General features: G+C 34.8%; 2 protein-coding genes and 1 long non-coding RNA gene across 7 annotated transcripts; 1 reads left to right on the top strand and 2 right to left on the bottom strand.

Moving 5' to 3' along the window:
* Positions 1-1268: 1268 nt before the first annotated feature.
* Positions 1269-8340, bottom strand: LOC138893289 (uncharacterized). The gene is made up of 2 exons (XR_011408402.1): positions 8117-8340; positions 1269-1522 (listed from the first exon to the last, which is right to left on the bottom strand). It is a non-coding gene; the product is annotated as an uncharacterized lncRNA (long non-coding RNA).
* Positions 8341-15288: 6948 nt separating this feature from the next.
* Positions 15289-17932, top strand: LOC104099126 (interactor of constitutive active ROPs 4-like). 4 transcript variants are annotated; one of them, XM_070177181.1, is made up of 3 exons: positions 15289-15751; positions 16546-16618; positions 16703-17932. In XM_070177181.1, exon 3 carries the CDS (start codon positions 16721-16723, stop codon positions 17732-17734), a length of 1014 nt encoding a protein of 337 aa, XP_070033282.1. In that variant the 5' UTR covers positions 15289-15751; positions 16546-16618; positions 16703-16720; the 3' UTR covers positions 17735-17932. The 4 variants fall into 4 exon arrangements, with proteins under 4 accessions (XP_070033282.1, XP_009604325.1, XP_009604326.1 ...); XM_009606030.3 differs by having other exon boundaries at positions 16732-17932; XM_009606031.3 differs by lacking the exon at positions 15289-15751 and having other exon boundaries at positions 16442-16618.
* A 64-nt stretch (positions 17933-17996) lies between these two features.
* On the bottom strand, positions 17997-25412 carry LOC104099125 (cationic amino acid transporter 8, vacuolar). 2 transcript variants are annotated; one of them, XM_009606026.4, is made up of 3 exons: positions 23405-25412; positions 21380-21422; positions 17997-18949 (listed from the first exon to the last, which is right to left on the bottom strand). In XM_009606026.4, exon 1 carries the CDS (start codon positions 25265-25267, stop codon positions 23408-23410), a length of 1860 nt encoding a protein of 619 aa, XP_009604321.1. In that variant the 5' UTR covers positions 25268-25412; the 3' UTR covers positions 17997-18949; positions 21380-21422; positions 23405-23407. The 2 variants fall into 2 exon arrangements, with proteins under 2 accessions (XP_009604321.1, XP_009604320.1); XM_009606025.3 differs by lacking the exons at positions 17997-18949; positions 21380-21422 and adding an exon at positions 21553-22120.
* Between the last annotated feature and the right edge of the window lie 525 nt (positions 25413-25937).

Raw genomic sequence — 25937 nt, forward strand, 5'->3', positions numbered from 1 at the left:
ATAGGGTGAGTGAGTCCCTCAATAAACCTCCTCACTCTCTCTCCCTCCGTAGGTAGTAAAAGGAGAGCATGATGGGCCAAATCCACAAAACGGGACTCATACTGAGTAACAGTCATACTGCCCTGCTGTAGACGCTCAAATTGCTTGCGAAATTCCTCTCTCATTGTGATAGGGAGGAACTTCTCCAGAAATAGCTGAGAGAACTGCTCCCAGGTAAGTGCAGGTGATCCGACTGGTCGGGTCAATGTATAATCTCTCCACCACCTCTTGGCGGAACCCGTCATCTGGAATACAGCAAAATTAACTCTACTGGTCTCAACTATACCCATGTTCCGCAGCACCTCATGGCAGCGTTTAAGATAATCTTGTGGGTCCTCAAAAGGTGTACCACTTAAGTGAACTGGAAAGAGCTTAGTGAACTTATCCAGTCTCAATAAGGCCTCAAAAGACATGGCGGGCCTATCACCGGTCTTTACCGCAACAACCGGCTTAACTATCCCAACTGGCAGGGCTGCTGGAGCCTGATTCTGGGGAGCCATCTGCTCCGGAGTGAGAGTAGTGGGAGTTTGTGCTCCTCCCCCAGTCTGTGAGACGACTGGTGCTACTGAAAATGTACCATTCTGGGCCATGCCCTCTATAAGACTTACCAAACGGACTAGAGCGTCCTGAAGTACTGGAGTGGATATAAATCCTTCCGGGACCTGAACTGGTCCAACTGGTACATCCTGAACTGGAACCTCCTCCTGAAGGTCCACCTGAGATTCTACAACAGGTGCATCTGCTCGAGCTCTGGACTGAGCTCTACCCCGGCCTCTGCCTCGGCCTCTAGCACGACCGACTTCTACCCCTGGCCATAGTTGCCACCGGGGGTTCTGGTCCTTGTCCATCGGTAGAGGTATTATGTGTTCTCACCATCTGCGAGAGAATAAGAGTAAAATGGTTTAATCATCGATGATAGAATAAAATCGCACGACAGAATAAGAAAGAAGTGATATTGTTCCTAAACTTCATAGCCTCTGAGAGATAAGTACAGACGTCTCCGTACCGATCCTTCATACTCTACTAAGCTTGCTCGTGACTCGTAAGACCTATATAACCTAGTGCTATGATACCAACTGTCACGACCCGAAATTTCCACTTTCGGACCGTAATGGCGCCTAACATTTCACTTGCTAGGCAAGCCAACGTTAGAATAATATTAACCAATTTTTAAACAATCTTTAAATTATTAATAATCAAGAAATAAATGCAGAAGCAAAGTTTGAAAATATGGTGAAATAATCCATAAAAACGATGGTGTCTAAATACCATCCCAGAATTGGTGTCACAAGTGCACGAGCCTCTAGAATAAATACAAATAAAAGTCTGAATAAAATATAACTGTCTGGAAATAAACACACAGCTAAAGTACAATAGATGAGGACTTTAGAACTGTGGACGCCATGCAGTTATACCTCAAGGCTCCTCTGGTAGCTGAAATCCGAGCAAGTCTATGGTACGCAGCTGGGACCAACTCCAAAATCTGCACAAAAAGTGTAGAGTGTAGTATCAGTACAACCGACCCCATGTACTGGTAAGTGCTGAGCCTAACCTCGACGAAGTAGTGACGAGGCTAAGGCGGTTCACTCACATTAACCTGTATGCAATATTAATAACAACAACAAATAATAGAAATAAATTCGGTAACTCATTTATAATAATTGAAGCCAACTCAGCAGTCATAACCAATTATCATTTCCATCAACTCTGTTGCAGCATGCAACCCTCTCTCACAATATATTCACATTCAATTCTGTTACAGCGTGCAACCCGCTCTCACAATATATTCACATTTGGTTTCGTTGCTGCGCGCAACCCGCTCCTCCAATATATTCATTTTAATCAAGTCTGTCATATATTTATTTCAATCAAGTATATATATAGACTTTTAAATAAGTCTGATGCGGCGTGCAATCCGATCCCCCAATATTGACTTTTAATAAGTCTATTACGGCATGCAATCCGATCCCCTAATATTGACTTTTCAATAAGTCTGTTGCGGCGTGCAACCCGATCCCCCAATATTAACTTTTAATAAGTCTGTTGCGGCGTGCAACCCGATCCTCCAATATTAACTTTTAATAAGTCTGTTGCGGCGTGCAACCCGATCCTCCAATATTGACTTTTTAATAAGTCTATTGCGGCGTGCAATCCGATCCCCCAATATTGACTTTTTAATAAGTCTGTTGTGGCGTGAAACCCGATCCTCCAATATTAACTTTTAATAAGTCTGTTGCGGTGTGCAACCCGATCCTCCAATATATCCATTTCAATCAATTCTTATAGAAGAAATTTCCCCAATAAATACAATAATTAATATAAAATTATAAGACAACAAGTATACAATAATTATGATTTAATTATGAAACAAACAATGACAAATAGCAAATAATTATAGAAATCAGGGAGAAAATAGGTAGTTTAATATTTAATATGCTAAATGTCAAATAACAATTAAATCACATAATTCAAATAACATGTAATAATTAATGCAGGAATTCAAGAATTAATATTTGACAAAGAATAAGAGATAAATAATTATTATAATAATTAATTTATGATTAAAAATAATTTATGATTTTTCAAGTAAGCAGGCAAATAATTAATTTGACAACGTATAGACACTCGTCACCTCGCCTATACGTTGTTCACATGCATTTCACATAATAAATAATTTAAGGGTTCTACTCCCTCAAGTCAAGGTTAACCCCGACACTTACCTCGCTTTGCGAATTCCAATCAATTATTCAACCACAATTTTTCCTTTTAAATTTGCCTCTGAAATCTTCAAATCTATTCATAAACAATTCGATATATTCAATACGAATCATCGGAATTAATTCCATATGAATTTATAAATTTTCCGAATAAAAATCCGAAATTTATTAAAATATTCGGCAGTGGGACCCACATCTCAAATGCCGGAAAAACTCGCGAAATCCTAACACCCGTTCCGATACGAGTTCAACCATATAAAATTTGTCCAATTCCGATATCAAATGGACCTTCAAATCTTAATTTTTCGTTTTTGGAAGATTTTATAAAAATCTGATTTTTCTTTTAAAATTTCACGGATTCATGATAAAAATGAGTATGAAATCATGAAATATAATCAATATAGGATAAGGAACACTTACCCCAATGTTTTTCCGTGAAAATCGCCCAAAAATCGCCTTACCTGAACTCAAAAATGGGAAAGAATTGAAAATGGGTCGAAACCCCATTTTCAGAATTTAAGTTGTGTTTCTAGGATTTTTACCCTTCGCGAACGCGGTTAGTGCCTCGCGTTCGCGAAGCAAAATTATGTGCTGTCAAATTTTACTCTTCGCGAACGCGAGGGCTACCTCGCGAACGCGATGCATGCCTGGCTTGGCCTTCGCGAACGCGAGGCTTCTATCGCGAAGGCGAAGCTTTGAACCTCAAGCCTACGTGCCAGCCCAATTTTCTCTTCGCGTTCGCGAGAGTTCCTTCGCGAACTCGAAGAAGAACACACCAGAAGCCTGAAGTCTGCAGAAAATCGGATTTCTTAAGTCCGAAATCATCCCATAGCCTATCTGAAACTCACCCGAGCCCTCGGGGCTCCAAACCAAATATGCACACAAGTTCTAAAACATCATACAAACTTGCTCGCGCGATCAAATCGCCAAAATAACACCTAAAACTACGAATCGGACACCCAATCAAAGAAAAATTTTAAGAAAACTTTAAAACTTATATTTTTACAACCGGACGTCTGAATCACGTCAAATCAACTCCGATTCTCACCAAATTCGACAGACAAGTCATAAATATTATAGTGGACCTATACCGGGCTCCGAAACCAAAATACGGACCCGAGATTAATAAATCCAACATCAGTAATTTCTTAAAAATTATTAAGCTTTCAAGCTTTTAATTTTTTATCAAAATTCCATAACTTGGGTTAGGGACCTCAGAATTCGATTCCGGGAAGACGCCCAAGTCCCAAATCACGATACGGACCAAAGTCAACTTAGTTGAGTTTTAAAGCTCTATTTCCCATTTTAATCCATTTTTCACATAAAAACTTTCCGAAAAATTGTACGGACTGTGCACGCAAGTCGAGAAATGACAAATGGTACTTTTTGAGATCTTAGAATATAAAATTACTTATTAAATTTAAAGATGACATTTTGGGTCATCACATTGTCTTAGCTTAACATTTCCATTTGAATTTTTATTATTTATAAGTATTTGGTTCTTTAGCGGTTGAAGGTGAGAGAATCTGATTTTGATCGAAGGGGTCATTTTCTTTTACTAAAAGAGGCAAATATTGAGGTACTTGATGTGTATAATATTTGGATAAAAAATGGAATTAGTCTTGACGGGAGGAAGGGAGGAAGAAGATAGGCGAAGGGAGGAAGAAGATAGGCGAAGGGAGGAAGAAATGAGGCGAAAGGACAATATATTAAGACTTGTCACGAGTAATGTTAAAAGTCTCAAGTCTCAAATAAACTCCCTTTTAGCATCTGGTGCATTTCTTATGCCCCGTTTTCCAACATCTGATGATAACTAAGGAGTAGTTTCTTTTATTAATTTGTCTTGGATGGTATTTGGATGTTGAATACTGAATGCTGAATTTTTTGAATTTTTGTTCTACTCTCTGTTTAGTTGGATATTGTTTATGAAATGGATTGAATTAGATGTTTATAAAATGAATTGGATTGAATGTTGAATTTGGTATTTGAATGCTTAATTATATTTAGTCTTTGTATTGTTGGTTGTACTTTCTGTTGGCAGGTGGTGTAATTCTAAAAACAGATTTGGCCATGAAAATATTTTTCAGATTTCCCACGGATTTCCCACCGACTCAGTGGGAATTTAGTCCATATTTTTTCAAGAATTTCAATATTTTTCACTGATTTTTGTGGGAATGTTCATATATTTATTTTCAGATTATGCATATTTCCCATTGCTTCCATGGGTAAAATAAAAAAAAAATCTAAATTATTTTTAATACTTCCCACAGATTCGGTGGGAAACTTAACAAAATTAAATTATTATATTTTCTTACTTTTTCCATGACGGTCAGAGAAAATACTCTATGTGACCCCACCAAATTCTCGTAAAATATTCCATGGGTAACTTCCTGGGAATTACCCACGAATGTCCTGGGAAATTATTTTTCCACCAGTCATTTTTTCACTGAGCGTCTCCCCTGGGAATGTTGTGGGAATATTTAAATTTCACACAAATTTCCCACCGATTCTTCTGTGGGAAAAGATTGTATTTCTAGTAGTGTGATTACGGATTTTTAACTATTATTCCGCTTTCATCGACGTGAGTTCTATTGGTATTTTCTACACCTATTGTTGCTCATGTTTATATATACATGTGGGTTCCTTCTTATAATTCTTCCATGAAATGATAATGTAGGACTACATGATTGTTCCTTGATGAGCTAAGCTTTTGTTAAAAGAAACTTCTAGGGCAAAAGATTGAATTGTATTCTGAAATATTTGGATCTTTACTATCTGTTTTAAGATTATTGAAAGTTTCATTATCTTATAAAATTGGTCATATAAGCATATTAAGGAGATATTAGTAAAGCTAGTATATATATATATATATATATATATATATATATATATATATATATATATATATATATATATATATAAAATCTATAATGTTTTTCTAAAAAAATGATCATTCTAAATCTATTAATAATATATATATATATATATATATATATATATATATATATATATATATATATATATATATATATATATATATATATATATATGATCAATTATTTTTTGTTTTCTAATATTAATTTAATTTATCAAAACTGACAGGCAAATTGTGGAATCATTAGAATAGCAATATCAAGCTAAGACCGATATTGATCGGATTGTGCGGCTTTTGGTCTCAAGCAAAATATTGCTAGAACGATCCGATTCATAGAGAATTATGTATTGTAAATGTTTTGAAATTTTGAATATACAATTATGTGTAACTTGGAACCTATTTTGGAATCTAAAAGATTTGGATTCTTAGCTTAAAAATTCTTGGCCTAACAATGCTTATGGCAAATTCTTCAATTTCTGGCAATAGAATTATTGATGCGTAGCTAAATATATATAATTGCCACGTAACAAGAATATGGATATATATATTTTTACTTTTTGTAGCAAATGCAAAAAAAAATTAGCTATAAATCTATACATTTCATGGCAACAGAATGGATTCACAGCTATAATTTTTTTAACTCGTAACTAAATTATAAGTGCTATTGCCACGAGATTAAACTATGAAAATAGCCACAAAAGTTAAGTTTTCGTGGCAAATAAATTAAACTTTTTGCCACGGTAGAACATCTTGTGGCTACAATATAAAGATTGCTACATACTTTATTTGGCGTGGAAAAAGAAAAAAATTATTTGCGATAAGTATATATTTCGTGACAAAAAAGTTTACCAATATAGCTACAATACAAAATAATTCGTAGCAATATGTATTAGTCCTTAGCCACACATCATCTAAAGTTTGTAGCTAACTTTTAGTTACGCTATTTCTTGCTATGAATGCTATGGAATTTTTTTTGTAGCTAAAGTGTTTAGCCACGAAAATTTTCATATTTACCTACGATGTATTTCGTAGCTATAGATGCATAATGTTGTAGTTGAATATAGAAAATCTAAAATTTGACCGAGGAATTTCTCACGTTAGCGGGACGGGTGTGGTGCGGGGCAGGTGGATGTGGGTTAAAAGAGCTATGCGGGACGGGTGGATGCGGGTTAAAAGAGCTACGCGGGGCGGGGCGGGTTAAGATAAAATTTACCCCACACCCACACCGTCCTGCACCGCTTGCCATGCCTTATACAACTTTACAATTATTAGGTACAGAAGTCCAACTGCAGTTTAATAAAAACACAACCATTACCCAAAGACAGAATGCAGTACTCCTTCTGTACTAATTTGCGTGAAAATATTAGATTTGATACAAAATTTAAGAAAGAATAAAGACTTTTTAAATTTGTAGTCTTGTAATAAGCTATAGATATTTATATGATTTTTAATCATGGATAATATCATAAGTTAAAAGTTAAATTATTTCTAAATAAGGAGATATGACATTTTTACTAGAACAGAATAAAATGAAAAGTATGCCACATAAATTAAGAAGAAAATAGTAGCTTTGATTAATGGAAAGAGAAGAGAATTAATTCATTCATGCTAGAGAGAAAGAGAGAGGAGAAACGTGTTCAAATCTGCTCTTCAACACCGGACATATTCCTCAGATCTTGGAGGAAACTTAAGGCTGAGAAATTTGATAGTATGTTGGTAACTGCGGTTCCAAAACTGCAACATTGCGTCTATAAACAGTAAAATTTATTTATAACAGTTTCATTTGTTTTGATATTTTTTGGCTGCTATAGAGAAGTGTTACGTTGTTATAGAAGACATAGACTTATCACATGACATAAAAATTAGTTCCGAGAATAATTTGATTTTTATAGTGAATAACTGTTATATAGGGTTGCTGTTATAGAGAGATCTGACTGTATTCATTTTCAGTTTACAGTGTGTAGAGTCGAATCTTAATTTTAAATTAAATTCTTACAAAATCGATTGCACATTTGAAATATTGGTTCAAAGTTTAACACTATCTGTAAAACATTTTGGGATATTTCATATATACAATTATGTTATATAAGAAAAAAAGATTACATTCAGTTGAATAAGGCTCTATGTGGTAGTGAAGTGTACTAGACAGCAAATATATACATCGAATAAGGCTCTATGTGGTAGTAAAGTGTACTAGACACCAAATATAAAACAATTAATAGATTATCATATAATTAAGCCAAAAGAAAAACGAAAATCTCAAAAATGTGTGTGTATATTATAAGAGTAATTAATACGCTAAATTAAAAAGACAGTAGTAAATACCAATTTTGAGACCTCAGTCACCAACAGACTACCATATTCTTCTTTTAATCTCTTTTCAAACTTTAACTTGTATTCATTTATCTCAAACTCTGATTCCTTTTATTGAATACAAAGTGTTAGAGGTACACTCTTTAATCTAAAACAGAAAGTACGTACTTACATGGTTTGATTATATTGTACTACTGGTACTAGCTATATGACCTCCTCATGAGAATTTGCACAGTCATCCGTCTTGGAATAGAGAATTTTCTCTCTTCAAAACAATGATTTAAACGAGAAATTACCTTTATATATAAATCCATGATTAAGACTCTTTGCGCCTATCAATGTACCTTATACTGTACAAGTTACTGTTATGTTACCACTATATATAGTTACTTTTTGTAAAATAATTTGAACCGAATGGTATATAAATTTAAAAAAGCAAAAGAATATTTTCTTGAACTTTTGTAAAACCACTATAGATATTTCTTGAATGTTTTACAAAAGTTAACATATTTAGTAATATGATAATATGAGTTGAGCTAATGAATAAAGCGAGGAGTCATATCACCATTTTAATTCGTTTGTGACTGAGACCTAGTTGTTATTGTTATATTGTTTAACAAAAGTTAGCACAAATTCCAAAATATTACAAAAAAAAAATTTAAAAATTATTTATTCTTAACTACATATCTCGAGTTTAAGTTATGAGAATGAAGTGACCGTTGATAGGAAAAACTTTAATGATAATTCTAAGTGAGATTTTTCGGTACAAATTTAAATTGGTGCGAGCCTTAAATAATGAATATGAAATATAAGATAGAAAAAAAAAAATCAAGCCTAAAGGCATTGTGAATTTCTTGTTGGTGACATTGACGTTATGACGTACTACTAATGCCATGATCTCCCCATTATATTAGATGATAAGATCAAATTTGTTGTCGGTAACTTTGTACTACTAACATTGTCATGTTCCTATTCCATGAAAACTAAAAAGGCCAAATTTCTTTTTGGTTACAATATCAGTGTACTACTTCAAATCTAGTACTACTATATATTAAATATCAGTAGTGTAGTACTCCAATTAGTAACATTGTCCATTTTCCCAGATTGATAGGGATGGATCAATATGGTTGGCAATGGGGAGAATGGGGAAACTAGTGGCCACAAGAGCAAAAACAATGTGGCTTTGCTCCGAATAGGCCCAGAAAAACATTTTTTTTCAAAGTTTTTTAACTTTTTTTGGAATAAATGTTTGGCCATATAATTTTAAATTTCACTTGAAGTTGATTTTGAAAATTTTCAGAGATTTGAAAAACTCGAAAAACTATTTTACAAAATTTTTCACTTCAAATCACTCACAAAATCCAACCGGTCATTTTGACTTTTAGAACCCCGATCCCCTAAATAAAACTCACTGTATGTGCTTTTATTAATTTATAACTTGCGGGGATGGTTGGTTTGGAAGTGTTCGGGTTGAAATTGGAACACTTGGTTCCTTAGTTTGGCTTTAAAAGGCCAAGTTTGACTTCGGTCAACATTTTAAGAAAACGACCCCGGAATCAGGATTTGACGGTTCTAATAGGTTCGTATGATGATTTCGGACTTGGGCGTATGTTCGAATCGGGTTTTGGATAACCTGAGAGCGTTTTAGCACTTAATAGTGAAAAATCAACTATTTAAAGGTTTAAAGTTTTTGAAATTTGGTTTGGAGTAGGTTTTGGAGTAATCGAGGTCCGTTTGAAATTTCGAGTTTGGGAATAGCTCTGTATGGTGATTTAAGATTTGCACACAAAATTGGGTGCCATTCCGAGTAGTATAAGTATATTTCGGCGCATTCGGAGTAAGTTTGAAGAATTTGAATTTTCTAAATTGAATCAATTTGGTTTGAGGTATGATTCTTAGTTTTGATGTCGTTTTACACGTTTCGAGAGTTCGAGCGAGTCCGTTTTATGATATTAAACTTGTCGGTATGTTCGGGCAGGGCCCCGGAGGCCCCGAGTGTTAATCAGACGAGGCTCGAACCAAATTTTAGAATTTGGAGGAAGAACTGAAGCTTTCTGCTTCTGGTACGATCGCACCTGCGCTTGGACAGCCGCAGGCGCGACCCTCGCAAATGCGAGCTTTATCCGCAGAAGCGGAAAGGGAAGGGGAGGCTTGCCATCGCAGGTGCGGAACTTTGGGCGCACCTGTGAACGCGCAGATGCGAGGCTTGGCAGGTGAGGGAAAAGTCGCACGTGCGAGGTTTTTCCGCAAGTGATGTACACCTTCCGCATGTGCGAAAAACCTGCCTGGACAGAACCTTAAAAACGGACGAGGCTCAGTTCATTTTAGTTCGTTTTTCTTCCATGTTTGGGCGATTTCAGAACTTTTTGAGAGGGGATTTAAACTAGAAAATTGGAAGGTAAGTTAATTCTACACACCTTGAGTTAAATATATAGATTATGGGTAGATTATAATTGGTAAATCTTGAAAATCAAGGGTTTAGATGAAAAACCTAGATTTTTATAAAAATGAGATTTTAACCACGAAAATGGTTATGGAATTGGATAGAAATTATATATTTGAGTTCTTGAGATTATGGGTAGCGTTTTTCTCCAAAACTTTTCGGAATCCGGGCACGTGGGCCCGGGGTAAATTTTGGAATTTTTACCATTTTGGATAGGCTAATTTATTTTATAGTCTAATTTCGAATTTTTGAACATGTACTAATTATTTTATATAACTTTTGGATAGTTTCGGATTTTTCGGTATCGAATTGAGGTTTTTACGCGACATTTTGATCGGAAAGTGGACTTTGAGACAATGTAAGTCTCTTGTCTAATCTTGTGAGGGGGAAATCACCACATATATGATTAAATTAATAATTATTGCTAAGTGTGGGAGCTACGTACGCACGAGGTGACGAGAGTCCGTACGTAGCTACTATTTATGTTAAAGTCCGGGTAGTTTAGGACTCAAATCATGAATTACATGTGTAAATTATATTCTTTATTTAATTAAATTATTTGTAATATATATTATGAATTGTTAGGGAAAAATATTAAAAGATGGGAATCCTATATACTTAATTTCTGTTTAAATTAATTAATTATTAAAAGAAACTGTCCATCCTCTCGAATTAGTCTTATAATAAATATACTCTCATTCCGGAGGTACATAAGAAAATGTCCTCCTTTCTTGTGGAGCGGGCCGAACGCCTCGACAGTATAGATGTATCTATGGATTACGCCGCACGTCCCTCGGCAGTGTACACGACACTCTGAATCTGGCTGTACGACCTCGGCAGAAATTGTGCCTAATAATAATAATTACACGATACCTTGATATTTTAATTCTAGCTTGTGAATTTAATTAATAGATTAAAAATTATTGCATTTGAAGAAATTTAATTATTTATGTTGGTTAAATAAAATTATTGTTAACTAAGTGAATTATGTTGATTTAAAATATTTTTATTTTTATTTTATTTATTATTATTGACCCTTAGTGAGTGTCAAAGTCGACCATCTCGTCTCTACCTCTTCGAGATTAGGCTTGGTACTTACCGGGTACACGTTGTTTACGTACTCATGTTATACTTGCTGCAGTTTTTTGTGCAGGACCTGATACAAGTGCTATAGTTGGACCTATCAGCGCGCACCCACGATATCCAGAGTCTTAGTGATGAGCTGCCCTTCTGAGCCATTATGCAGCTACCAGTGTCTCTTACTGAATTTTTATTTTGTCTATTCTATTTCAGACAGTATTTATTTTTTTGTATAATCTACTAGATGTTCATACACTTGTGACACCAGGTCTTGGCACACACATTAGTAGAATTTTTTTGATTTAATTATTTTCTTGGTTATTTTAATTTACTAGATCCTTTCACATTTGTTTTGATCATTGCAAGTAAGAAGAGTTTAATTACTCGGTTAGTTTTAAAAATAATTGAATATGTGTTTAAATTACTTGTTGACTTGCCTAGCTGTAGTGTTGGGCGCCATCACGACCTTTAGGTGAAACTGGGTCGTAACACAAAAATTCAAAAATAACTCCAATTGCATTCAGGTCCAAAAACAACTCTAATTTTTAAAATATCATTTTCACTTGAATTTATTTTTCCGGAATTTCACAATTCTTATGTCGAAACGCCACTTAATCTGAATAGTTGTCCATTTAGCCATTGAATGTGTAATATATATTATAACTAATATACGTACACTGCCTAAAAAATATATAGTGAAACTGACTGGGTATTTATATAACCGTGTGAGACACAATAAACCAAATTTGCGTGAGGCTTTGCACACTATTTTTTTTTTTACTTTTTTTCTTTTTTTTCTTTACACACGTTCATCCTAAGGTCTCTACTGTTTGCAGTAACTCAAATGTGAGAAAATGATTAAATATACTTTTGAGCAGCTTTAATTATTTAAGTATGATAACAGTGAGCAGTTTTGATCTCTATCAACTATTTAACAAATTTACAAACTTTTTGAAGAAATAGAGAACCTTGCAAAAATAATAGTCAAAGGAGAAAAAGCTCATTCGCCAAAGATTTATTCTTCTTTAAAGATGATCTATTTCATACAAATATTCTAGACTAAGTTATGCTTCTTACTTACCCAAACTTGCCAAAAATGTTCCTTAATTCAGTACGCAGTAGTCTTAATTTAAGTGTTTAAATGATTTTTTTTTTGACAAATTTAAAGGCTGCTTGTGTATTTAGCAAATACAAAAACTTACAAAGTACTCATATAAAGAGAAAGTAGTACAGAGTTCCTAAAATTTTGGTGTCTGTTGTGGATATTTCGTGCCATGTACATTGAAGATTGACTAGTCTTGACATGGTGAAAAGGCATACCAATGGACTAATGCCTAAGTTATATCTAGCGTTTGGTCGTTGATTTGATTGATACTTGAAATAGAGTTTTTAAAATTGTGTTTGAACGTACATTTTATTTGGAAAAAAGTTAAAATTTTATGAACGGAAAAAAAAATTCACCCAAAAGCTGTCCTAAACCAGTTTTTAGGAACTTGAATTTTTTTTTTCAAAATATGATCATATTTCATAAACAAACAATATTTTCAAAAAAAAATTTAAAAAATGAAGCCAAAATATATGTCCAAATGGGAGCATAAAATGACAAGCTTGTTTGGACAAGATTAGTTACCATAAATTGGGATTTTTACCTTCCTATACTATATATTTATTACCCTCTCTAATCAAGTTTTAACTTAATTGTATAGGAATATACAATTTACCAATTATATACAAAATAAGTTTAAATAAGTATTCCTTTATATTAGAAATTGAATAAAGAATCTCCATCCCTACGCGTTCTCTCTCTCTTTCTCCGTCTCTCTCTCTCTCTCTCTCTCTCTCTCTCTCTCTCTCTCTCTCTCTCTCTCCTTCTATGTTCCTTCCCCAAATTTCTTCCTTCGTTTTTCTCTACTTTTCATCCTTTTTTTCCTCAGAAAATTCATCAATGAATTTTAATTGTTACAATATAGAGTTTTCTTTTTCATGTTACACAATTGATGTTCGAATTGAAATTGCCAATCAATAAATTTTGAAGATATTTGATTCTCCATCATTGACATACATTAAAAAGCTCCGAAGCTTTGAATTCGAATTTGAATTTTCAAAAACTATTATTTGTTTGGATTGGGTGTTGTTGCAAACAATTAAAAATATTTTTTGGAGTTTATATCTCAATTTTGAGGGTGTTTGGTGAAGATTAGACTTGATTTTGCCTGAATTTCAGATTGAAACTCGAAGAAGAAGAAGAAGAAGAAGAAGAAGAAGAAGAAGAAGAAGAAGAAGAAGAAGAAGAAGACATGACATACACTATACTTACGAAATTGTATTAAAGTTGTATGTAAATTGTATTTAATTGTATTCTGTTGTAGTTATATATTTTTTATTTGAATATTGTATGAAAGTTGAAAAATAGTTGTATAATGTAAGAATCTTTGTATTTAGGTTATAAATACTATCTTTTTACATAAAGTTGTTGATATGTATCAAAATTGTATTAAGAAAGGAATTTTTGATTGAAATTTCTGAGAGGAAGAACACTCCACATACAAAATATATACAAATCATATACAAAAGACATTGAATAAAATTTGTATAAAAATTATATTTAAGTTGTATGATGTTGTAGTTGTATTTAACTGGGTAAAAATGATATATGAAAGTTGTAGATAAGTTATAAAAAAAAATTGTATACTATATAATTAGTCGTATAAATCATACAAAAACATAGACGATAATCGCAATGATTACTGTGGGTGAAATCCATTACGACCATGAGTTATGATCGCATCCTTGCATTAATTAGTGGGAATAGTTTAGGATAAAAGAATATTTTTGAGCATTTAAAATAAATTGTTTCAACTTTTCTCTGTTTCAAAAAAGCCAAACCTTAATTGTGATTCGTTCCTTTCATTATCATCTATATATAGAGGAAGTGATTCTTAAATAATACTTTTTTCCTTTTTATTTTACATAAATACTACAATTAAGGCACTATGGGAAAGAGGAGAAGGAGAAAAAAAAAGAAGAAAAATGGTGTAACTGAATTCCCTAATATTTTAATTTCATGACCCACAGTGTACATGGAGCTTCTATGACAATAGATACCTAAATACATAAAATGAACTAGACCCAAACACCCACTAGACCTGTAGCGGGCTCACCATAAGCTGAGTATTGAAGAAGATCCCTATAAAAATTCATATCATCCTGTAGAAGTATACCTGCATTCATTAAAAGATGCAGCGCTCCCGGAAAAAGGGATATGAGTACATGTAGAATAGTACTCGTATGTAAGGCAGTCAAAACAACATATAAAAATACGGTAACTCAAATAAGAGGCAAATAAAATACATCAAGAAACTACAAAATATCCCATAAGGTACTAATAATGGATTATATTTGGAGAGAGGCGATAGAGAATAGATAAAGAAGAGAGGAGAGAATAGGTAAAAGATGTAACTAAATCTCCTAATTTAAGGCACTAATAATGAATTGTATATAATTTGTAAGTAATCATTGTTTAGGGCGGGTAATATACAAAATTAGGACAATTTTGGTAAATAAGTTTCAAATATTGTATAGGAAGGAAAAAATCTCCCATAAATTCGTGAGCCCAAGTGTCTTCACCAAGCCAAATTAATAACACTACATAGTCGCTCTCAAAATAATAGCCGAAAATGTATATTTTTATATATATATATTCTGTATGTTATATATAAAAAAATATACAAATTTTATACACTCTTTCGGCTACCAAACGTAAATAGTCTCTTTTTCCGCCTCCTTAGCCATGGCGAAATTTACAAGTTCCATAATAGGACATATCATTCCTTTATTTAACGGTTCAAAGTCCAATAGATGCTTCTTTTACAGGGAAGGGAAAAAGTTGAAAGATTTAAATGGCAGCACTCCTATCCATAAGCTCTGAGACAGGGAAAGTTGAAAGAAGCAAATAAATAAGGCATTGGCTTTCCAAATTGAGTTTCCCCAACAGCAATGTGCATACTTTATAGTGTTGCCCTGCCTTCAACGTTCAAAAACCCCTCTTGTCCTACCATAGATGATGCACTTAAATAATACAGGGTCACCACTATTAATTCAAATCTTTAAATTCTGTCCTACTTCCACTGCCTACTAACTGGCCATAAGACTTTTTTTGTTGATTCTTTTTCTTTTCAAGTAGGTGTTTCTTTATAGTATTAACAAAAGGAATAAACAGAAAAAGTGGCATTTGAGGAGGAGAATTTGGAAATTCACTGAGAATCTAAGTGTTAAGCATCCCAGGTAAGTTAGCCATGTTTCCATTTTCTTGATTAATTTGTCATTTCCTGATGAATTTAGTGTCAATAGCCAAAAGTCGAATTTTTTCTTTCTTTCTCACGAATCGTAATTGTGATAATAAACAAAGAAAACTTAAGAGAAACACGGTTATGAACAAGTAATAGAGCAAAGTTTCTCTCCTGATGTTCACATTTTCATCTTAGCTTTCACAAATCAATCATTAGACTGAACTAGAACATTCTAGCATGTTGTTTTGTCAAGCATCTTTTTAGTGAGGATTTGAGCATATTTGGCCACACAACCATAACTAGTAATCTCCCCCTTTCCTTTATATATAGAGTATTTGACTGGACTTGAAATCTAAGAAGAAATGATGATTTTTGGCTCGTACTTGTGGTCCTGAATATGTTACGTTTGATATTTGTTACTATAAAAGTATTTTACTAAGGATAAAAACTTTAAAGTTAAAGAGTTTGCCAATGTAGAAAAGTGTTACTCTTTTTGAAATAAACTAAAAAGAAAACTGGGTTACATAAAATAGAATATAGGAAGTAATAATTGCAGGAAAATGTTACAACCTACTTATATTGTCTTCATAATATTGAAAGATAGTGAAAATATGCACATCTTTTAATGATATCGACCCATGCATTGGGGAAAAACTGGACTGGAAGTTTTGCCTTTGCTCTCTGTTCTAGAAGCATGCTTCACCAGTATCTCAATGGGTGGAATTATGTGTGTTGTTAATTCTTCATCATTAATAAACAGACAACTCCACCTTTTTTATTTTTTTACAGAGATCAAGACTAAAGTTGTTGGAATCTTTGTTCATAAACTCTTTTAGTAAGAAGCTAAAATGCCAAGATCAAGGTGAGTTCTTGAAACCATTTGAATCTCACTCACTCAGTAATACTACAGTAGTATTTGTCCAACTCTTTTTCTTTATTAGAGCAGTTTTCTGTTTCAACTTTCATGTTAAATAGGGTATCAGATATGGCTCAAAGGCAATCTCCTAGAGGTCCTTTACAACTCAGAACATCAAGCTCTGATTCTGATCAGAGAACTCCTAAATTGGGAAATCATCGGTCGCCCCGAGGCGCTCAATCTGATCCACTAAATCAAAGGAAACTTGGTACCAGAATTGCAGATTTGGATTCCCAACTTGGGAAAGCACAAGAAGAGCTCAAAAATCTCAAGCAGCAGTTAACTTCAGTGGAAGCAGCAAAGCAAGCAACTCAAGAACAGCTTGAGATAAAAACCAAGAAACCTACTGTCCCACAACCTGAGGAAATCCAAGAACCAAGAGAAACTGATGTTTTTGAAGTTTCACTTGAGAATGTGAAAGTGGAACCACAAAATGTTGATATTTGCAATCCCACTAATGAAGATGAGCTAAAGATCACAGCTTTATCATATGAGGAGCTGGATTTGAAGAATGAAGAAATAAGCTTGTTGAAAGCCAAGTTGGAGGAGAAAGAAAAAGAGCTTCAAGTTTTTTGTCAAGAAAATGAGAACCTGAAGAAGGAAGTGAATGAAAAGACACTGGAAATTTCATCCAATAAAGCCAAAGCAGAGGAAATGAATCTCAAGTTCAACCAAGTAATTCAAGAACTTGAAACAAGTAAGAGTAATGCTTTTGAGATAAATGAGAAGCTTGAAGCAAGCGAAAAGGCGAAGGAGGAATTAGAGAGTGAGATGAAGAAACTGAGAGTACAAACAGAACAATGGAGGAAAGCTGCAGATGCTGCAGCAGCTGTGCTGGCTGGAGAAGTGGAGATGAATGGGAGAAGGCTTTCTGAGAGGTGTGGATCAATGGATTATAAGCGCTATGGTAATGTATTCGAACCAGAAGTTGGAGGATATGGTAGTTACATGGGTTACCCAGAGGTAAATGATGACTCTGATGATGGTTTTGGACATGTGAAGAGAAAAGGTTCTGGTATTAAGATGTTTGGCGATTTGTGGAGGAAGAAGAGCCAGAAATAAGCTATTTTTAACACTCAGAAAACTTCTTTGTCAAATGTCTTTGTTAGAAAAATGGTTGCTTACCATTTTTGAATCTTCTTCATGACATCCAACCAACACAAATATGTTGTATTTAAATTTCTAGGATAGTTTTCTTGTTTCTTTCTAGCCTAGGAGGTTTGAAACCATAATATGATATTTCTATGGCTTGATAAGAAATGAATCTTCGGCCTAACTCAACCATAAAAGCTAGCTCAAGTTCTGAGTTCCTAAGACCATAAAAGGAAACAACACCCAACTCTTTCACCAATATGGAACATTTAACATCTACAATCATATTAGTGGTCAGAAGAATCTTCTTGGATCTATGATCTATGTTTTCACTATAGAGCATACAGAAGTTATATGGCAGAGAACCTTTTCATCTAAGAACAAAAAACATATTGGAGTTTAGATGAAATAAAGGTGTTCTTTTTCAGAATAAATTAGCAGCTAGAGTCATAGAAACTGACCATCTAGGTATCATCATTTTTTTTGGATAACCGTGTTGTCCGGGTCAGTTTGCACGCACCTCGACTAGTTCCATGGGATACTTGCTACCTTCCACGAGCAACAGGTACATGTAACTCTATCCATCAAAGCTGGGAGAAATAACCTAATGTTTTTCTACCATCTGGGATCTGAACCTGAGACCTCATGATTCTCAACCCGCTTTAATACTAGAACAAAAAGAACATAACCGTTATTTCTTTCATCTAATCAGTTTGAATGAGCTAACGCATGAGAATAGGTGATCCTATGGAATTGAAAACTGTCCAATGGTGTCTATCCCCTCACAAAACAGTCAAGGAAATAGTTGAAACAGAATATGGTATGATATATGGGAGTTCCACACCTTTAACCTGAGGTGGAAATACATCACATACTACAGAACAAGATAACCATCCTCCAGAAAGTACTTCCATTTCTTCTCATTAAATCAAAGCCTTGAGGTTCCAATCCTGAATTTACTCCATTGAAATGAACAAGCAGAAGTATTTCTTTTCAGCCATAGCAAAGCTTCGTGGATTGTTGATCTTGTTTCGTAGCACTCATACATGAGTATATTACCAATCTTCACTGCACTGCAATGGTCATAATAGAATCTACTATAATAGAAAGCTTTAATAGACCAACAGGCAGAAGCTATTGTAGCACCTTCTTTTTTCCTCTAGCTGTACCATTTGCACTACTGTCCTGTAATTTTAATCAGCTAAAATTTTTCATGAGTTGAAGCGAAATTTTGCACTAAAGTTAGTAGCAAACGGCAACCTATGTCAACTACTACACAAATGAATAACTTTGTAATGCATATAGCACTGCACAAATGATAAATCAAATTGAGTAAAATAAAAAAGAAAAGGTAAAATCAACATTGCTAGTCAAACTTAAAAACCCAATTTTCTTGCCACGGATACTTCAGCAATTAACCCAAAATAACCGGAAAAGCAGTTTAAATATTTGGGGTAGAAAAGAGTGTGCTAGAACTTTTGTCAACATTTTACAAAAGAGTTTTATACCTCATTCTCTCATATTCCCAATACAGTATATTGGATCCACCTGTATTGTTTCTTTTTCCTACCTTATTTTAATGCAGGGGAATGTCACACATCGTATTGGAGCGGGATGGATGAAATTAAGGCTCGCTTCCGGTGTCTTGTGTGATAAAAATGTGCCACCAAGACTTAAAAGGGAAGTTCTATAGAGCAGTGGTCAGACCGACTTTGTTGTATGGGGCAGAATATTGGCCAGTCAAGAACTCCCATGTCCAGAAGATGAAGGTGACTGAGATGAGGATGTTGAGATGGATGTGCGGGCATACCAGGTTAGACAGAATTAGAAATGAAGTTATCCGGGACAAAGTGGGCGTGACCTCTGTGGAGGACAAGATCCGGGAGGCAAGACTAAGATGGTTCGGGCATGTGAAGAGGAGAGGCACAAATGCTCCGGTGAGGAGGTGTGAGAGGTTGGCCTTGGAGGGCCAACGGAGAGGTGAGGACAAGCCGAAAAAGTATTGGAGAGAGATGATTAGGCAAGATATGACGTTGCTCCGACTTACTGAGGACATGATCAGGAATAGGAAGGTGTGGAGGTTGAGAATTAGGGTAGAGAGTTAGGTAGTCGAGTTTTGTCTTTGTTTGTTACAGTAGCTTTAGTACACCACTTAGTGTCTTTCGTGTATTTTCGTCTTTCTAGACTTCTGTAATTACTTGTTGCCTTCGCTTTGGTTTTCTAATTGCACTACCTAGTGTTAGTTTTGTGTTTTCGCTTGGTTTTCTGATTGGCTTGCATGTCATTGCCCCTTCCCTTTTATCTTTCCTGAGCCGAGGGTCTACTAGAAATAACCTCTACCTTTTTTAAAGGTAGGGGGTAAAGTCTACGTACACATTATCCTCCCATACCTCACTTGAAAGAATACACTCGGTTTGTTGTTGTTGTTGTATTTTAATGCAGGGAAAAAAGAAAGAAGCACATCCAAAAGAGAAGCCATTTCCAATCCCATTAACTCAAGGACAGATCCTGCTTCATCTAATTGATGTTCATAAAATCATGTATTACATATGTCATTCTTCTCTGAAAGTGAAGTTAGTTGACAAAGGAAGCACCGCCCAGTTGCGCCTTAGCCAAGAGTAGACTTCGGTCCAACAAAGCCGGTAAAAATATCACTATAAGCGAATAACTGAGACAATACTTTACTTCAGAAGCACAAATAGTAGTTACCAAATAAGTTATAGATACAATTTCGCCAAATCTTATGTGGTCCCACATTGAATTTGCAGCAGCACCTGGATCATTACAGACACTGTCTGAACACATCTATAAACCATGTGATTGGATGAGAAAGGGGATTAATGCACTAAGGATAACTGGAACAGTATCTTGATACTAAAGTTCCACATTCACAGCTCCACAAACAAATTCATTGAGAAAGTGATCTCATCCGATTCAGTTCCAAGGAAAACCACAATCCCCACAACAGACTCACTTTCTTAAATCTAACTACTATGTAGCCCACCTTTTCGGGAAAATAAGGCCACAGGCATTGTTATGAAATCACTCAAGTTTTAAGATATTAAATATGCTTCCCCTTGAAGAAGCGTCTCTTTTCTAATATTCAATGAAATTACCTAACCTTAATTGGAAAAGGAAGAACAGCTCTTTTCTAATACTACTTTGGTGAAACAATATTTGGCGGTTTTATTTGAAGCCAATAAAGGCTGTATTTGCTGGGAATGGGATCAAATAAAATCAGATTGTGGTGAGATTGGGAATAGGCAGGGGAAAGGTGGAGGGGTAAATGTAGAAGCGCAAGGAGACGGAAGGAAGAAGATGGACAAATTATGGCATAAACTTCTTGGTCGTTGACTGATCTGGGTTCTTAGAATTCGAGGATATAGTTATTGTGTGATCACACAAAGTATGGATTTATCCAGTAAAATGGGACGCCAAAGAACAAGGTAATTAATAGTGAATTACTGGTCACTATTAAGTCACCTATCAATCCTCACCTTTCATGGTCACTACTAAATGCACAAATGAAATAGATACAACACCTGATTCAAGTCCACACTTTAACTCTGAGTTTTCCAAAATCTAGATCAAGAAAGAGAATGGAATTTTAGTTACCCGTTTGTGCGACCAGAAATCATTCTAGCCCCTCGGAGAGTTTCTGTGCCATTCCAAAATTCAAATGGATTAGTTTCAGAGCTTATTTTCACGGTTTTTTGTTCAAAGACAAAAGAAAGTAAACTGGCATTCTTGCATTCACTGATATCATTCACAAATACCGCAAAGTGGAATTGACGACATTTGAAGTAACTATAGAAATAAAAATAACAATCAAACTCTTTAAGAGCTCTACATGGTTTGTTTTAATACATATAACTACTAGCAAACCATTAAGGAACATTTGGAACACAATCCCTGCGAGTATATGCTGGAATATATGTTAGGAAAGAAATTTGAGATGCTTTGAAGGCAGAAAGTTAGTGTACAGCAACTTAAACATAGTTGCTTATGGCTTTTGGCTTTATGGTGTTATCTTCAGGATGTAAAGGATGAAAATAGCATGTTAGATTTCATACTCTTTGCAAGATTAGGACCTTTTTTGTGTACAGATATCCTTCTTTTTGGTTTTTGTACAGAAGGATTACTGTCTCCTGTACAGTCTTAGCACCAACTTGGTGCTAAGTTGTTGCATTTTCAATGCATAATCTACTTACCTTCTCAAAAAAAAAAAAAAAAAACTACTAGGAAATGACATGACGCTTATTCCAAATCACCTAGTACATAACTGTGCAAGCTTAGCAACTTCAGGAAACACATGAGCACAGGAATGCCTCTTGATTGGAACTTCTGTTCTTGTATCTGGAATAAATTAAGAATTTATCGAGTCATCAAATACAAGACACAATAGCTACTATCCACACAACATGATTTAATAGATTGAAATTAAAGAATACCTCCTTCATTTCCTTTCTAATGGACAAACTACAAATCTACTAATCACATTTGCATTAAGATGCTAAAAACGAGGTTGATCTCGTTCAGGGTAACTGAGAAGGGAACACAGATCAAACTATTATGACTTATTTTAATACCTAAATGTTTTACCTAATAGGCAAAAACTACCATTGATCCAAAAAAAGGACTTATTACTGCCTCAAAACCAAGTAATAATTCTTTCTAATTTGGGATATCCCAAAATGTTTAGCGTTATTTCACTGATAATATACCCTTCCAACGATCACCTTATAAAAAAGACTAACAACTTTCAAGAATCCAAATTCATTTAACAAATTTTAAACTTAGATGTATTCTAAACCAAGTTAATTTTCAAACATTATTTTAAAATTTTCTTCCATTACCACTGGTATAATACATAAGTGAAATTAATGTCTTCAACCCCTTGTTCAGTCAAACATAGTCATATGAAATGGGATGGAAGAAGTAAAAGTTACTGGATGCCGCTTCATCAACTAAATAGTAGTAAAAGACAGGAACATCCATTAGAATACAAAATAGTAGGAGTAAGATATAACGAGCACTAAAGCTCTTGCCTGACATTTCTATTCTCTTACGTGTGGCTATATTTCTGAACCTAGGAAGCCATACAGTATGGTTGCAAGTTATTTCTCGTATCAGCAAATCTCTGTTTCTTGTTCAACTTCATTAATTTTTAGCAATTGGAGGGGTGACATGAGTCCTTTCCTTCTCTTTCTTATACTTCTTCCCTCAACTCAAGATTCAAAACCTCCTCCTGTCTTCTGCTTATAAATGTCATTAATTTTAGAGGGTATAATCCAAGACAGATAGTAAAATTCAGATTGTTGGATATAATTAACCTTATGATGCCCTGAATTCAGACAGAGCAACACAATCCAAATACAAAGAGCTGCTGACTTATTCATAAAATCCTATCTAAGCATAGTTTCTTACCATCTAATCAGACGAAATCAAACTATTAACGTAAAGGTTGCTTAACGAAAATGACACAAAAAGTAACTATTCTGATTGACTACGGAAGTTGGAAACTAAGGGAACACAAACCACATCACATTGATATCATTCAAATCATTAGCTATACATTCAATTCCTAAAATTTAAAATCAAATACGTGCAAAGTTCATAGAGCAATCTAAAGCATCATACCAACTATAACACTGGATTGGAACTTTCTTTTCCCTCTTCTATAACAGACTCTTGTTGATCTGGATGAGCCATATCATATGTTGCATGGACACCAACAAGTACGTAGTAAATGAACATTACAGCACTGCATAGGATGAACCGATAAAATGCCGCCTTACCCAGAGAACCTATCAAAAATATATTCATCCCAATTGACAATGATGGCAGCCATGGCACGAGAGGTACGCCCCAAACTTTAGGAAATCTTTGTTTTGGAAGCAGTGCCATTCCTAAAGTGCCCAACAACCAAAAAGAGCCAGTCACAGTATACCCAACCCAACTTTTTTCATCCATACTCCAGAGAACTGTTGCCCCAATCGATGAACCAATTACAATGGACAAGCACAGAAGAAATTTAGCCAAATCATACTTCGGAGTAACATCCGTAACGTAGTACCGCCTAACGAGCAATGCAACAGCCATAAGCATGAAAATAGAAAGCGTACTAAATGAGAACACGCTTGACAAGACATCCAAGCTCGTAAACAAAGCAAGAATGCAGCTAGTTATCGTTGTCAAGAGAGTAGCATAAATTGGTGTGCCAGTTTTTGGGTGAACCAGAGCAAACCACGGGGGAATCATATGTGCTCTCGCAATCTGAGTTGTGTATCGAGATTGTCCCATCGACCCAACAAGCATACTCGTAGTCATTCCCTTAAGTGCACAAATCCCCACCAAATACTTTGCCCAATTCATACCTATGCCCTCAAATGCAACTGAATAAGCTGCATTAACATCCACTTCAGTGTATTTAACCATCATAGTCAAAGCCAACGCCATCAAACAATAAACCACAGTGATCACAGACATTGAACTAACCAACCCCAGTGGTATATCCCTCGACGGCCTCTTAGTCTCCTCAGCCATATTTGCAACCATATCAAAACCCGTATACGACCAGTACACAACTGCTGCAGCTCTAAATACCCCACCAGCTCCAAAAGGGAAAAAAGGCACTAAATTTGAACTCTTCCCATGAACAAACCCAACAATTACAATAAACAAGATTACACCAGCACTAACTATAGAACTGACCGTATTCAATATCGATGTCCTCTTTGTCCCGGTCATAGCAATCCCATTTGCAATCACAAGAATCACAACAGCTAAAGGGTCCAATAAATTAAACCCGTCAGCAAAAGAATCAATCTTGATTCTTAAAAAATCAGCATCACTCTTAATAATACTAGAAAAATAAGATGTCCAAGATCTTCCTAATCCAGCAGCCCCCACAATAGCCTCTAATAAAATATTCCCAGCAGCTATATATGCAACAAAATCACCCAACTCAACTCTCAAGAATGAAAAAGAACCACCAGCTATTGGAATATCAACAGCAAATTCAGTGTAACAGAAAACCGAAAGCAAAGCAGAAAGGCCAGAAATAGCATAAGAAAGGATAATAGCAGGGCCAGCATTAAGTCTAGTTTCTTGACCAGTAATGCTGAAAATACCTGAACCAACTACTGAACCAAAACCAAGCCACAGTAGGTCCCACCAAGTGAGGCATTGTTTCATTTCATTTTCTGACTGTTTTTTTAACTCAACTAATTCTGTGGTCTCTGTTGAACGGCAAAAAAGGCGGTTCTTGAGGCGAGTTGGGGTTTGAGAGAGGGCAGTTTTGTAAGTTGAGAAATTTTGGAAAGAGGGTTCTGGGAAAAAATCTTGCTTGCTGAAACGCCAGTATCTTTTTTGGGGTTGTTGGGTTTTCGGTGAATAATCCATTGTTGTTGTTGTTGAGTTTGATTGGGTTTGAGTGGCTTTGTTGGGGGGATTTAGAATTAGAGGAGTTGTGAGATCTTGAGGATATTCTGAAATTGGCATGTTTTATGAATCAGAATATCAGATTATAGTTGAAAAGGGAGAAAATAGGAAGAGGAAATTTTGTGAAATCCCAAGATTTCAGGGGTAATCCAATCATTTGCAAGTGTAAAAATCAATTTATTTAGATGTATTTGGACGGACGGGTTGGCATAATAGGAACAACGATTTACACGAGAGCTTTTCTTTTCCATCTTTTTAATTGCCAACTTGTACTACCACGTTTTGCATAAGTAGAAAATTATTATAGGAATGAAAAAAAGATTACGCATAATTTTATATATCACCTCTTAGGTCTTGTTCCGTCGCACTAGCCTCCCTCGTAATTTATAACATTACGCTTACTTTTTTTTATAATTTTTTTGTAACTATTCTTTTAATGTATATATTATTATCGTAAAAATTTATTATTAAACTATTTTATCCTTTTCTAATCTCAAATTAATTGAGGAAGAAGATGTGGTGGAATATATTTTTTTTTTAAAATTATTTTTTGGAAGCGTGGGTTATAAGTATAGATCGGGTGAGTTTTAGTTAGAAGCTAGTGATATAGCCTGCGCTTCGCGCAGTTGTAAACAACATTAGTAACTTTATAGTAATTGATATTGTTGTAAATTTTTTGAGATAGAATAGATTATATTTTTCTTGTATATGCACATAGTAACTATATATA

Source organism: Nicotiana tomentosiformis, chromosome 6 (genome assembly GCF_000390325.3).
Source record: "Nicotiana tomentosiformis chromosome 6, ASM39032v3, whole genome shotgun sequence".
NCBI classification, from domain to species: domain Eukaryota; kingdom Viridiplantae; phylum Streptophyta; class Magnoliopsida; order Solanales; family Solanaceae; genus Nicotiana; species Nicotiana tomentosiformis.